The sequence below is a fragment of the Zonotrichia albicollis genome, chromosome 10 (genome assembly GCF_047830755.1).
Source record: "Zonotrichia albicollis isolate bZonAlb1 chromosome 10, bZonAlb1.hap1, whole genome shotgun sequence".
NCBI classification, from domain to species: domain Eukaryota; kingdom Metazoa; phylum Chordata; class Aves; order Passeriformes; family Passerellidae; genus Zonotrichia; species Zonotrichia albicollis.
Window position 1 is genome coordinate 13,052,812 of NC_133828.1, and position 14,407 is coordinate 13,067,218.

Sequence of the window (14,407 nt, forward strand, 5' to 3'; positions counted from 1 at the left end):
AAATTAATGAATAGAAAGCAATAACACAAGCCAATATTCACAGAAATGTTATTTACCACTCTTGGATCAGAGCTCATTTTACACAAATATTGGCTGTTATAACAGCTGATGTGTCATTGGTATTTTGTACCAGAGGGCCTTGGAAAAAGGCTTTAGGAGACATTTTCTTGGATTTTATTTATTCTCTGTGTGGTCATGTTTTTGCCTAAAATTCAATCATGTGGTGTACAGAATGAAATCTTGGGCATTTTGGGGATGGCTGCTCGCGGGCAGCTAAAGAAGTGAGGCTCCTTCTGGAGTGTGATGAGTTCCCCTGTCAATGTATAACTCACATTACAGCATCAAAAGGGAGCTGGGATTGAATTTTTTTTTTAGTATATAAGCTGAGACTTCTTAAGTAGGCTTATGTAGTGAGGTCCTTGAGCAACCAGCCACTAATGTCTATCTCATAAAGGCAGAGATGATAATTCCAGTGAGACTTTTAGAATCAGAAATCCAAAATTCTAGAGCTTTTCAGTAAAGCAACACCTGCTTTTTTCAAGATAGTATTTAAAATGCAAAAACAGCACCAGCAAACCCCTCCACCCCAGCAAAAATCAACAAAGTAAATTGCATTTCACATACAAAACAAAATGTTTTACCTGGTAAAATCCAAACATATTTTCTTCTCACAGTGTGATTCATGTCCTGACCAATAAGTGTTGTCTGAGGGTAATCTTGGAAGCCTACAAAATTATGACCTCACATTGCAATTACCAGTCAATTTAAGCACACTTAAACACTTATATTAATTTTTTGTATTAAAATTTTTATATTAAATTTTCAAGCCAACTCAATGGCACCACAGTTGTTTTCTTTGCCTCCTGTTCTAATGGAGCAGTGGCCACAGGGGAAATGGGGAAAAACAGTAAAGAAGTAAAAAAAAGTGCAGACAGCAGTGGTGGAGAGCCATGTGTAAGGTTCTGTGGTAAGGGGTGTTGCAAGACAGATATGTTTAGTACAGCACTAAAGGGGAGGCATGAAAAAACACAATTATAGTGATCTTAGTTGGCAGGCCATTGACTGGAAAGGCTCTTGTCAGCAAAAATAGCAATAAACACATTAATGGCAGTCCATTGTGTGCTGCCATCTTGGGACAGGACTGTGCTAACAGCGCCTGTTACTGTGGTTGTTATAGTTGCAGAGGATGTATTTAAATATTAGAGTCACAGCCAAGAAGAGATAAAGATAGGAAAATGGGTTTAGTCTATTGTGCTGAGGGTGGAGCAGAGCCCACAGACACACAATGCCATCCTGGAACAGTATTTTTTAAGCTGCTAATTTTCTAAGTTTTTACTGGCAGAAGGGTACAGCCCTGTGTGCAGAAGTCAAGCCTATTGGCAAAAGACTTGCTTTTCTAAGACACACTGGGTGAGGCATTTGCCCTGACTGAATTTGAATTTTGGGTCCAGTTAGGAAGCCTGACTGATGTGCATGTTTCTCCCAATCAGCTCATACAGTTCATGTGACTTGTTTCATTCATATGGCCTCTTGTTATGTATCCATCATCCATTTTTCTTTCCTATTAGAGTGAAATTGGACACAGCCCTCCTCCTGCCTACACCCCTATGTCAGGAGTAAGTATCTCACATTCAGCCTTCATCCTTCAGGCTTTCCTTCTTTCTTCACTGTTTTTTTTTTCTTTTTCAAATTCCTTTTTCCTGCATAAATGACTCAAAACCAGGTAATGAAGTGTTTATAGAAGGAATCAAATAGTTAAGATCTGTGGATTCATGTGCAAACTCTAGGGAGCCACATCCAAAACTCTGACAACTTTTCTGAAAAAGAATTTAGGTGAAAGGCTTGGATGGATCTGTACATCTTTCCTTCCTGTCTGTTGGTCATTATGTTGAAAGTTCCTTGCATGCCCATGCTGACAAAACAAACTGGTAGTTTGAGTTAAGCCATTGAGTCGAGGTGCCAATACAAACACAGTTCACCAGCCTGAAATGCACTTCCTGATGGAATTACACATGGTGTGGGTGACCCCATGATTCCCACCACAGGACTCACTCAAAATATCACCCCAGAATAAACAGAGAGGATAGTGGTTTCCTCCAAGTCAGGAGGAGATTTCTCAAGGTTTAAAGGGCTTTGATCAGAAGTCAGGGGAGGTTGCCAGAGTAATAGAAGAGGAAACACCACTTTCACCTGCTGCAGCTGTGTGTGTGCCGCCTCCATGTGCCAAGTAGGAGACAAGTTTTCCTGCCCCATTTCAATCCCCTGAACACCGCTGGGCAGATGGATGCTTTGTGGAAAGCCTGGAAGCTCAGGATGGGCAGGGCAGGCACAGAAGGCTCAGCCATGACTTGCTGCTGAAGCTTCTCCCCTCAGGATCCTCCTTTCCCATGCTGTGTGTCCTTTGTTCCAACAGAACCAGTTTGTGTACCGGGATGGCGGCTACACTGCCGACGTGCCAATGCCGTACAGGGCTCCGGGCTGCATCATTCCAGAAGCCCCAGCTGCTCAAGGAGCCACAGCAGAGATCTTTGAAGACTCTTGCTGCAATGGCACGATGCAGAAACAAGTGGCAACCCTGGCAAAGGAGGACAGCAGCACCCAGAGGTACAGCGCCGACCCCACTGTCTTCATTCCCGAGCGCGTCGTGCGGGGAGAGCTGGATGAGGACGGGTACATGACACCGATGAGAGACAAACCTAAAACAGGTAAAGTGTTGCCTTTCCAGAGAGCCTCCTGCTCTAGCCTGGCTCAGTTTCTTCTCTTTTTACATCAGCAGCTTTTCATCAAAAATGGCTTTATTTAGTTACCTATCAAGCTGAAGCATTCTGACTAGGATAATATTCCTTTACACGGGGATTTGGTTTTCTCTCCTTAATTTTCTACTTTGAAATGCTCAAATGTGCCAGTATGTCAAAGCTGGTAAGTCCCCCTTTTTTTTTTTTTTTTTTTTTTTTTTTTAAGAAATAACAAGAGGAATGAAAAAAAGCCAAGCCCCCTTCTTAGCCAAACACAAATCTTCAGTTATTTCCAAGGAAAGGATCTGTCTTCACCCAGCCATAGTCCCAACTTTGCTTTGTTTATTGATCTTCTTATTCTTGGCATTGTGCTTGGTAAATGTCATGTTGAACCTATCACAGAACTCATACACACAGCTGGCATTTTATACCCATGAGAAGTCTAGGATTGAAAGAACAAGATGTGCTTTAAAGAGAGCATCACTGCAAGGGGAAAATTTCCTAAATCTGTGCCTGCTCAGCGTGCTGCACTTCCCAGTTTGCCCTCATTCATTTCTTCCTCTCTAAATAATGATAGCAGTCATTTAGATGTAAGGGGGTGGGTCATTATTAATGTGCTTCCAAAGCTTTGCATTAGCTTTAAAGAAATTAATAAATGCAAATGTAAATGACAAGTCACTAGTGTGTTGGCTAAGAATTTGGAAGCCATTAGTCCTTTGTGTACCATGAGGGAGGAATGGAGGAACCCTGGGGCTTGACCCATGGCACTTGTGGGAGTCTCCCTTGCGGTGATTTACTCTCAGTGTGAGCCCACATTTATGCACCCATACAGGTGCACCCTGGGGATCCTCAGAGTTCTGCAGGAGCCACCTGAGCCCTCAGGGATGTGGCAGTAGCAGCTCCTTCCTGACCCCCTGGGCGCAGACACAGGGTGGTCACGGTGTGGCCACACACTGTGTGTTCCATGCCAGCTGCAGTGTTCAAACCAAAGCCCTGCTTGGCTGTCATCATTAAAAAACAAATGTTCCCACTATTCAGCTCATATTCAGTGACAGTTATGGGTTCAAAGGTGTTCACTGGGTCTTGAACTTTTGCCTTTAATAGTTTTGGCCCCATTCTGGATGAAACCAGCTGACCCCTTGTACCAGGACTCTATGGAGGCATGTGCAGAGCCCTTGAGCAGCACCATGCTGCTGGAAATGGGGTGTTAATCCACAGCACGTGATTTGAAGCAACTGTAGCCTGCTCCAAGTCCCATTTTGCAGCTGATCTAAGGCTCTCTTGTTCCCTTTCCAGGGCTCATTTGTACAAACTTTTTTTCATAATGCTTCAAGGCCCTTTGTCCTTCAGGGATGGAAGGTTTTTAATCAGGCAAATTGTTCTGTTAGAAATGAAGCTGTCTTAAAAGTTAGCCCTTGGGGATATGCTTTGTGCAGAGAGCCTAACTAAGATTCCTATAGAGTTTTCTGGATGGAAGGACTGCAGAGCAGAGGGTTTGCTAATAAGTCCAAGGTTGCAGAGGCAGATGTTGCTCAGTGTGTTTGGGTCTGTAGATCATACAGTGAGAGGAAGTCCAGGGGAGCACATGGGCTGTGTCTCAGTAAGAGCAGTAGCTTAGCTGGCCAGGGTGTTTGATAAAAATATTTAAATATTGAAATATTGAAATATTTCTAAGTGAAAGGATGTATTGGAGTTGGTTGCAGATTGAGTTGGGAGCCAGGAAGGAAGGAAAGAAGGAAGGAGCGTACAACCTGGCCTTTCCCACATTTGGCAGACATGGGGGTTGGATGCCCAGAGAAGCCAGGTGGTACCAGCAAAGGCCAGTGGCAGTGCTGCTGTCAGTCTTCCAAGGTGTCTGTTTTAACCCACATTGTGTGGAAAACTTCATTTTCCACAAGTGTGTGTTCAATGTAGTTGGCTCCTGATCCCATCTGGAGTTGTTGGAATGGCTGAGGTAGAGGAGGGTGCTTTAGTCCAAGTGCTGCTACACGGTTGAATTACTGTTGGAATGTTGGGGGACACAAGACAGATGATGGACTTTGGACCGTGTTAACATAAGAGATTTGATAACAGGATGCCTTGCCAAAAGCAAACAGAACTTTGAAAATTAGACCTAGATTGCAAGAAGATTAAATCAAACAGGTTTACCGGAAAAAGAAAATCCCATTAAATCTGCAAGCAAGAGATGTTGTTATATGCATAAGTTTGTGTGTATGATTTTTAACCTAATCATTGTAGTACACATTCCTAGTCTCTCTAAAATGGTACATAAGTGCTTGTATCCCACAATAAAACGGGATTCTGATCACCGAGTCAGTCTCCCCATCTCTCTCCATCGCCAACAGATTACTACCACTCTAGGCTGACTTATTTTCAATCTTTCCTCAGATTACCTGAACCCAGTGGAAGAGAACCCATTTGTTTCCCGCCGGAAGAACGGAGATCTCCAAGCTGTGGACAACCCAGAGTACCACAGTGCTCCCAACGGGCAGCCCAAAGCAGAGGACGAGTACGTGAACGAGCCCTTGTACCTCAACACCTTCGCCAACACCTTGGAAAACGCCGAGTACCTGAAGAACAATTTGCCAGAGAAAGCCAAGAAGGCCTTTGACAACCCAGACTACTGGAACCACAGCCTGCCCCCACGGAGCACCCTCCAGCACCCGGACTACCTGCAAGAGTACAGCACAAAATACTTTTACAAACAGAACGGACGGATCAGGCCCATAGTGGCAGAGAATCCCGAATACCTCTCTGAGTTCTCCCTGAAGCCTGGCACTGTGCTGCCCCCGCCGCCCTACAGACACCGGAACACCGTGGTGTAGTGGCTGTGCTCTCACTCACTCAAGTGGAAAGGCAACCCCTTCTAGCTGCCTCACTCTCGCTCCCCCTTTCTCCCTGCCCTTGCCCCTCCTTCCTCCCTCCCTCCCTCTCTTTCTCCCATGAGCTTCCTCTTCTTGCCAGTTCACTCATTTTTGATATTTCTAAGTGAAAGGATGTCTTAGAGTTGGTTGCAGATTGGGTTGGGAGCCTGGAAGGAAGGAAAGAAGGAGTGTACAACCTGGCCTTTCCCACTGTCGGCGGACGCGGGGGTTGGATGCGCAGAGAAGCCAGGTGGTACCAGCAAAGGCCAGTGGCAGTGCTGCTGTCGAGCTTGTTCTCAGTGATTCAACTGTAGGGAAAGCCACAGAAAGGCTGATTCTTTCAGCAGGAACTGATGAGAGTCTCTACAGCATTCCTGGAAATCTCCATGCAATTTCCATCAGGGTGAAAAATGGACAATTTTTATATCCTGTGTGATAGCGTAGTAATTGAGATTGAGAATCCAATTTCTTTCTCTAACACTTTCTATCCCAGCAACTGAAAATGGCTAACATAGCTTTTCAAAAACATTCAGATCTTCATTGTGGCTTTCCAAGAAATGATGATGTGACTCCCACATACAGCTAAGCCCCTCTTCTGAGCCACACCGTGATTTTGTGCCAATTCCCAGCCACAGAGACTCCTGCTCAGAACTGCTACCTGACGTGACCATTTTTGTACGTGTGCCAACACAACAATCACTCTAAACACAAAATACCTTTCAGAAGAGAGTAACAAAACCACACCTCCAATATGTTCATTTTAAGCTAAAAACCAGGCCAAGAAATGAAGATTTGTATGCCAAAAGCTTTGCTTTCCTGTTTTATACCTGCTGACTATAAACACTTCAAAAGATTGTCACTAATTCTTCCCTCTTTTTCTTCATGGTCATGAAGGGAGCTGGGGATGCTGTCAGGCAACACTGAGGACAAGACAGAGAACTGAAAAGTTTGATTTTCTGTGGGGTGGGGTGGGAAGGGTCCTTTAAACTGGAAGACAGACACTGGACTGGAGAAAACGCATATAGCGGTTCACTGGAAAGTTAGTTTGCACTTAACCTCTGATTTTATTTGAACTGTTTTCTGGATTTTGAATGAAGCAATATGGAAGTGACCAGCAAAATGCAAAATAATAATTTTAAATTAAAAAATAAATATAAATTATTTGTAAAGGATGACTGTGGAAATGCCAAAATGAAGCAAATCAAGTCTTTGGAACAATGTCTGCCACTCCTGAGAGGCCGATGCAGTGACTGCTTCAGAGAATTCAGTGAGAGAGCAGCCAGCTCTTCCTGCTGCTCTATGAAGGACAGCAGAGCAAGCCCTGGAAAGGATCAGGGGAGGCAAATGTCCTGCTCTGCCTTGCAGCACAGTACAGAATACCATTTTTCTAAAAGGAGGATTACTCTGGCACAGAAGACAGTGCATATGAGGTTTGAGAAGTCAAAATGTGCATGATTTGCAGAGCTTTCTGTCAAAAATGTAAATAAGTATGAGTCAGTCTCCTTGCACTTAGTTCTGCTTTTATCCACCTCAATTTTTAGGTAGACACCCCCTGACCTGCTCCTCTTTGGAAATGTCTTTCAAACCAGAGTTGTGGACGTTTTTAGTGATCTGGGGCAGATGGAGCTGGGAAAGGAGACACCAAGGCTTGCTCCTGGCACACCAGCACTGTGTGTGTAAGAGCATTTGTGAGCCTACTTCCCACCAAACATCTTAAGGAAGCTTTGGAGATCTGCCTGTCTCTATCCATCAAGGCTTTTAAAGGGAAGAAACAATACCTGGTGGCTGGCAACCGTGGGTGATGCAACAGTATTTCAGTTCATGTGCTTCAGCTCTGATAGGGCCGAGATCTTTGGGGTGACCTAACCTGGCAACAAAACCAGCAACAACCAGGGATCTGGAAATGGCATCACCCTCCTCTAAACTCCTGCCATTCCAACAGCTTGCCACCTTTAATCTTAGGGAAGCAGAGGAAGGGAGTAAGAAACAAGCAATGGTTACCTGAAGCTTAGTAGGTCAGCTTGACAAAGGTGTGAAGAGATGTTCAACCTGGCTTGGTTGTTCCCCTTGTAGATGGAAAACAAACTGTGATCACAAGGCTGAGTCAGCTGTTGGCGCACCAGGTGTGTCCAGGTGTGCATCAAGTACAAAGCTGAAGGTTCTGAAAGCAGCAACAGCAGGTACAGATCTTTGAGCTGGTAAAGGAGATCTTGGGTCAAGTGGTGCCAATGTGGTTTGTGGTGATATGACCACTGTCATGGATAGATGGCTACAGTCCGCACTGAGGGACCTCTTCTGGTGCCTCTGGTAGCTCCTCAGGGGACAGGGGCACACACTGGGCAGGGGCTGGGGCACAGGGGGTGGCACAAGGCCCTGGGGGGCTGCTCCAGGCAAGGTTTGCCCACAGCAGTGCCCACAGGGTGTCTCTGCCAGGCTGGGACAGAGAGCAGCGCAGGAATGTGGGTGTCCCGTTTCAGCAGACCGTAGGTAGGTGGAGAAAGGTTGATTTGTCCCCAAATAGGTCTTGTAACAGAGTAATTCCTGATGGAGAAAAACTATAAAATAAAAAGCTGGCTCAGCTCACATGTTTGAATTGAGAGCTGAACTCAGAGGCTGCTGGGGCAGAGCCAGGCACACCTCCAGAGCCAGGCACGGGGATGGAGCTGCTCACACAAGGTGAGGCCTGTTTGTTCCTCTGGTAATGAAGTAGTGCTCGTGTTAGAAACAAGCCCATGGAGTAATCCAAATGTAAATACTGGTGGGGTTTAACAATTTAACGTTTTATTTCTTACAAGGCTTGAATTATTTATTAATTTTATTTGTTGACTGTGGGTGTGCTATAATATATTAAGTAGCATGGAAATGCAGAAGTTCCTGCAGGTGGGGCAGCAGGAAAGCTGGAAGAGGAACTTGGGCTCCGCCTGGCAGCCAGGATGAGCCATGCAGAGCCATGCTAGTGGGGTCTGGGATAGCAGAGGACAGGCAGAGGCTTAATGAACACAGTGATTCAGGAGGGGGGAGAGCTCCACACACTGCAGCTTCTCAATTTTTATTTTTTATTATTTTCTGAGCTTCTGGTTTGAGTTGCAGTTGCCAAAACTGGCCCTTGAATTCCATGCTGTGCCAGTCACCCCTTGCCCGACAGATGGGCCTGTGTGGTGCTGAGGCTGTTGGTGAGCCAACCCAGAGAGCAGCAGATATCTGAACCCTGCCCCTTTCCTCTGCTAGAGAAGTTCTGAGCTTAGCTGGCAGGTTTGCAACAGATGGTTTAATCATGGCTAAAGAAAAAAGAAAGGGAAACTGAGAGCAGAACAGTTTGGCTGCTTTAATTCCAGCAGACACTCCTGGCTGTCCCTAACTCACATCTTTGCCTTACTGGGTATTGCTGCTGGCTTGGGGAAAGAACTTGGGCAAGTGCACATGGCAAAATCATGGCAAGCATTCAGCTGGGATTCATATGGGATGAAAGATGAGGGCCAAGGTCTTTAATGCACAATGACAGGTTTGGGAGAAAAGCACATAAATCCATAGACAAACTGCATTTTGTCAGCACAAAGCAGCAGGTGAGCATATCAACAGAAGTACTTGGGTGTGATTCATTCTCTAGTGCTACAGAAGTACCTGGTTATGTTTTGTGGATTTTAGAATGCAGCCTCCTGTTTATAAATGTTCTGGTTTCTCCTCTGGTTCATGGTCGGCGTCACAGGAGAGCAGTGACCAACTTTTCAAGAGCACCTTTTTACCTGAGTGTGGATCAGCCATTATCCAAGGCACAAAGCAACCTGCTAAAGGAAAGAGAACAACATTTATTATTTTCTCCTGATCTCTTTCAGTGTAACTTGTCCTAGCTGTTATTACCTACCTGAGGGTTATTGCAAGCAGATGCTGGGGCCAATTGACTCACTGTAACATAATTGGCTGAAACCAACTCCTTTTACATTTACTTCTTCAGATCTTTTCAGATTTTTCTTTTTCAGCAAAACAGCCAGGAGGGATTTTTTTTACATGGCCATTGGCTCAGATGTAGCAGAGTATTTACAACTATATTTCAAACAGGTTGTCTCTCTCAGGTAGCAAGAGATGGAAATAAATCTGCAATAGGAGCCATCATCTGTGTACAAAGAAATTCTGTATTACCCCTGGATGTACCACTTACTTAGTAGGAAATGTGCTTCTTGACTGCAAGGCTCATCTGCAATGATCTGACACCCGTTCCCACTGAAGACCTCACCCTCAGCCAGCACCAATCCCAGCCCAGAAGGAAGGAAAGTGGCAGCTCTGGAAGAGCAGCTCAGCCCTGACTCTGTGGATCCACTCTTTCCATAGCTTTAGGTAAAGCTGGGCAGCACAGGGGAAAAGTGTGAGTTGTGAGGTGAGTCAGCCTAGAAATACAGCTTGGTTTTGGGGATGGAAAATCAAATATTAAAGAAAAAAAAATCTATTTTTGTCTAATGGTGTGTCTGTGTAGGTGTTGCACATCATGGCGGCAGCTAACAGATCGATGGGATTGTTTGATCTTCTTTATTCCACCTGGGAAATGAAGAGACAAGGCAGAATGAGGCTGTTGGTCATGTAATTCCCCAGGATAACTGGAGGCATCCCCTTGAGCTGTGCTTCCCTGGCAGCCCAGGAACCCTGGACAGGCATGTCCTTACAGAAAGGACAGCACCCACAGGGACACACAGGGACGCTCCCACTGCAGCCTGCCAGCTTGTGGGGAGGAAGGAATGGAGCCCCAGAGGTGCCCTGGGCAGTGCCCATGGCTCAGGGTTGGCTGCTCCCACCCTGGCTTCCCAAGTGCATTTCAGAACTATGAAGCTCAGATAGGTATTTACGTGCTTGGAAGGATGCTTGGCTTGAGGGTGGCTGGTGAAAAAGAAGCTTTAGAATAATGGGAGCCAGGCCTGCAGTTTTCAGTCGCCAGAGGCCATCTCAGAGGGGATGATGGCACCTCAATGTCCCTTTGGCAAGGCTTTTTCAAAAGGTGGTGGCACATGAAGTCTCTGCACCTGCTCATTTCCAGCTGTCACTTGCTGTAGTCTCCCTTCTGTGGATCTTGGACCTCTGCTGCTGACAAAACAGCTCATCTGTGGTTATGTAAAAATCTTGGATTTGGATCAGATTGTTTTTCCAGGTAGGGTGGCTGGCTCTAGTGCTTGTGTTCCATCAAGCAGGGAGCTGCAGTTATCCCACAGAGTAGCCTCAGTGAAGCACCACTGTGTGTGCAGGATTCCCTCTTTTTTATTTTCTGCCTGTTGCTAACCGTTAGTTATAAAGGTAGAAAAGGTCACTGTTACAAATGGGGCTTTCAGACTGGGAACAAATAGAGAAATAAAGCTATGTGGTTAGAAGCACCACTCTAAAATGTCCAAAAATCATGTCTCCATGTTAGTTCAATATTATTTTAGCACAATTTTGGGTGGAATGGTGGTTTGTTCCAATGGTAGGCTCCTTGCTCTTGAGGAGATAACAGGCAGGTGAGGCTGAGGTTGATGGTGCTGCAGTGATGGCTGGGATCTGCCTGTAGTTTTGGACAATGCAGAGCCCTTTTTAGGGAGCTTTGTGGTTGTTCAGGTCTGAGTGAGGGTGGTGGGACTCGGTGGGGCTTGAACTGTAGCCAGTGTCATCTAACCAGAGCCAGAGGGACACCTGCTGCCCAGGGTGTCCTCCAGCTGGGGTCTGTGGCAGCAATACAGAAAAAGGTGTGAGGGGGAACATCCCAATAGGAAACTAGAGGAGTCAAAGCTGGGTAAATTTTTTCCCCCTTTTTTAAATTTAATTTTAGAAGTGAGCTTTGTGTACCTTGGCAGAGAGAGGCTTCAAGGGGAGTTTTGTAGGTGTTAGGCAGTGCGAGTAGTTCTGTCCCAGTTCTTCTCCCCTCACCAATAAAAAAGCCATGAAATCCCCTCCAGCAGTGTTGTGGATGAGCCCTTCACCTGCTGTGGAGGTGCATCCTGGCCAGCACCCTCAGGCTGCTGGCTCAGGTGTGACCAGGGCCACAGGTACAGGAGCTGTCACCAAGCACCATTTGCCAGCAGTTTGGTCCCCAGCCCAACCTTTGAGCTCTCCTAGGGGGAAACACTGCATTGTCCATAGCACTCTGAAGACTAAACCCTTTTGGGATAACCACAGTAGGGAACTGTGACTGGTATTTTCTAAGTGTAGATATGTATGCTGTTCTTTTGAGGTGAGGTACTCTGACATATGTAGCATAAACTGGTCCTGCTGTTAAATGGGTCGATTATTAACTGAGCAGCTGTGTAGGGGGTAGCTAACTTTGAATGCATGAAATCACTGGATTTGGGATGGGAGCTAGGTACTGGCTGCTTATGGGGGTACTTATGGTGGGGTAATGCAAGAGGGAAATGCAGGTGAAGGAGAAAACTGGGAATTTTTAAAAGCATTTTAAAGATGGAATTCGGTACCCATTCGATACATTATTCACAATGGTTTTAATCCCTTCTTTTGCTCAGTTTTTGCTACTTCCCCAATATTGTAAGCTGGAATGGCTATATAGGTATCAGGGAAGGGAAACTGAGGGGAAAAGAAGTCTCTTTCTAAGAACAGAGATAGCCAAATTTCATTTCCTGACCTGGTGGTCTTGAACCACTGACTTTTCAGATGAGGCTCCATTCAGGCCCGGGGTATGACATTGGTGTCCCCTTGGAATCAAAGGTTCCCACCTGGCAGGGGACACTGGGCTCCTGGTGCCAGCAAGGCCCAGCCCAGAGGAACCAGCAGCACACACAGGTGGGGTGGTCTGGATTTCTGTCAATCCTCCACGTTCTGAAAGAGCCACAACATCAAACAACAATACTTCTGCCTTATGAAGTACCTTCAGAAGAAGAGAAGTGTCAGCAAGTTGGGGAAGACACTCATTTCTTGCAAAGTGATGCATTCAGAGTTAGCTGCCTTTCTGAAACAAAAATAAAAAGAAATTCAATACCTACTGTATGTTACTTTGAAAATGTGAATAGTATTTTTATAGCTTGTTAAAGACACAGCTAGTTGCATTTGTAAATAAGGATAATGTTGCTTTTATTTTCCTTGTGGACTCCATTGTTTGGAACATAATTGTCCTTAGGGTTGATTTGTATATAGGTAATTTGCTTGTGATTTAAGCCGCTCCTCCCCTTTCCTTTCTCTCCCTCCCCACCCTCTGGTTTTGGTTAGAGGTACCATTTTCAGCATTCTGTGTGATTCTGTGTTTTAGCACTGTTGTGGTGTGTTCAGACTTTCTGCACTTGCTTACACAGTAGGGTATGCCAATCGTGTGTGGCGTAATGTTCCTTTAACCTTTCCTTTCTCATATTTTAGCTGTTGGGAATTATACACTGTTAAAATACTTACTGACCTGGGTTAATATTAGGTACATATTTTAGCATAATTTCCCTTCTTTTCATGGTTTCTCGGGTTTTTTCTTTTTGTTTATTTTTCCTTTCCCTTCCCTTTTGTCTTGTTTGGAAGCTGGGAAGAAACCTGTGGATCTTCTCTTTGTGTGGTTCTATTCCCCACTCCCGTGTGCAGCCCAGAGTTTCTCCTCATGGTCCTTGGGGTAGAGCTTTATCTGTTTGTTAAGGCAAATGTAGACTGCGACCCACCTTGCATCAACCCACGCTCATCCCAGCTGAACAATTTGAAAACTGTTCTGCCTTTTTGTTACATGAATCTGTCAGAAATATATTTTTAATTTAATATAAATGAAATTCAATAAAATATGAAACAAAGTCTCTGTGCACAAGTGAAATCTCTTGGAAAGGGGCTTGTATGCTGCCAGTGCCACAGAGTCCGTGGAAAACCCTGGCACGGCCCTGACCTGGACCCTACACAGCCTACCCCAGAAATCCCAGGGTTGTGCAATCCTGAGCTTTTCATTGCCTTTAAAATAAACCACAGCCCATGAAGGTGATGGTGCCTGTGTCCTGTGCCCCAGCTCAGTCACTGATTCATCTGCCCACCTTCTTTGCTGGAGGGGGTAGAGGGTGGTGTGGATAATGATGCCTGTGTGTATTTAGACACAGAATTCAGTGCATACATAAAATCTAACCCCAAGATCCACATACCCCATTATGCCAACAGGCACCCTCTCGGCATGCACCCCACACCTACATGCCTTCATCTCACACCCAGCACCACAGCTTGGCCAAGGCAAATTTAAATTGAGTTGGAAAACACCTTGGAGATGCTTGTCATGGTCTCAGAGTGAATTAAAAGATTCCCTTCCCAGGAGGTGCCAGGTGGCCTCAGTGCAATGCCCACTCTGTGGCTCATTTCAAACCCAGGGTTCACACACAGACCTGTGAGATTTAACTGAGCCCAGTGATTTAACTGAATCCCTGCCAGTGCCGCAGGTTAATTCCCATGGGGTCTGGCACACAGCTGGTCCCAGTGCCCCCAGTCTGCCTTCCTGGCTGCTGAGAATTGCCCCCCATTGCCACGCCTCTGGAAGGCATTTTAAATGTTCCTAGAAACTCATAAAGGTCATGTGGCTCTTTGAGTGCATTTTAAAACACTCCAGTCTCCCTGGATTGCAACTCTTTGTTTCACAAATGGCCTCAACATTTTCTCCCCAGCAGCCTGGAAAGGTCATTGCAGACACACACACAATTCTCAGGGCTGGAATCCTGGAGCATTCCCCACACAGATCTCAGGGCTGGAATCCTGCAGCATTCCCCACACAATGCTCAGAGCTGGAATCCTGGAGCACTCCCCCCACAATTCTCAGAGCTGGAATCCTGGAGCAGTCCCTGCTGCCTCCAGGGGCAGGAGCACAAGCTGCACCACCACCACTCACTCAGAGCTGGTTAG

General features: G+C 45.7%; 1 protein-coding gene across 2 annotated transcripts in view; it reads left to right on the plus strand.

Annotated features, from left to right (window-relative positions):
• Positions 1 to 13,326, plus strand: part of ERBB4 (erb-b2 receptor tyrosine kinase 4) — a 579,112-nt gene extending 565,786 nt beyond the window's left edge. For both annotated transcript variants that reach the window (XM_074548046.1, XM_074548047.1), the window contains exons 26-27: positions 2,414 to 2,705; positions 5,124 to 13,326. In XM_074548046.1, the coding sequence (XP_074404147.1) occupies positions 2,414 to 2,705; positions 5,124 to 5,560 (729 nt within the window). In that variant the 3' untranslated portion in view covers positions 5,561 to 13,326. The remainder of the gene's footprint in view (positions 1 to 2,413; positions 2,706 to 5,123) is intronic.
• Positions 13,327 to 14,407: the final 1,081 nt, after the last annotated feature.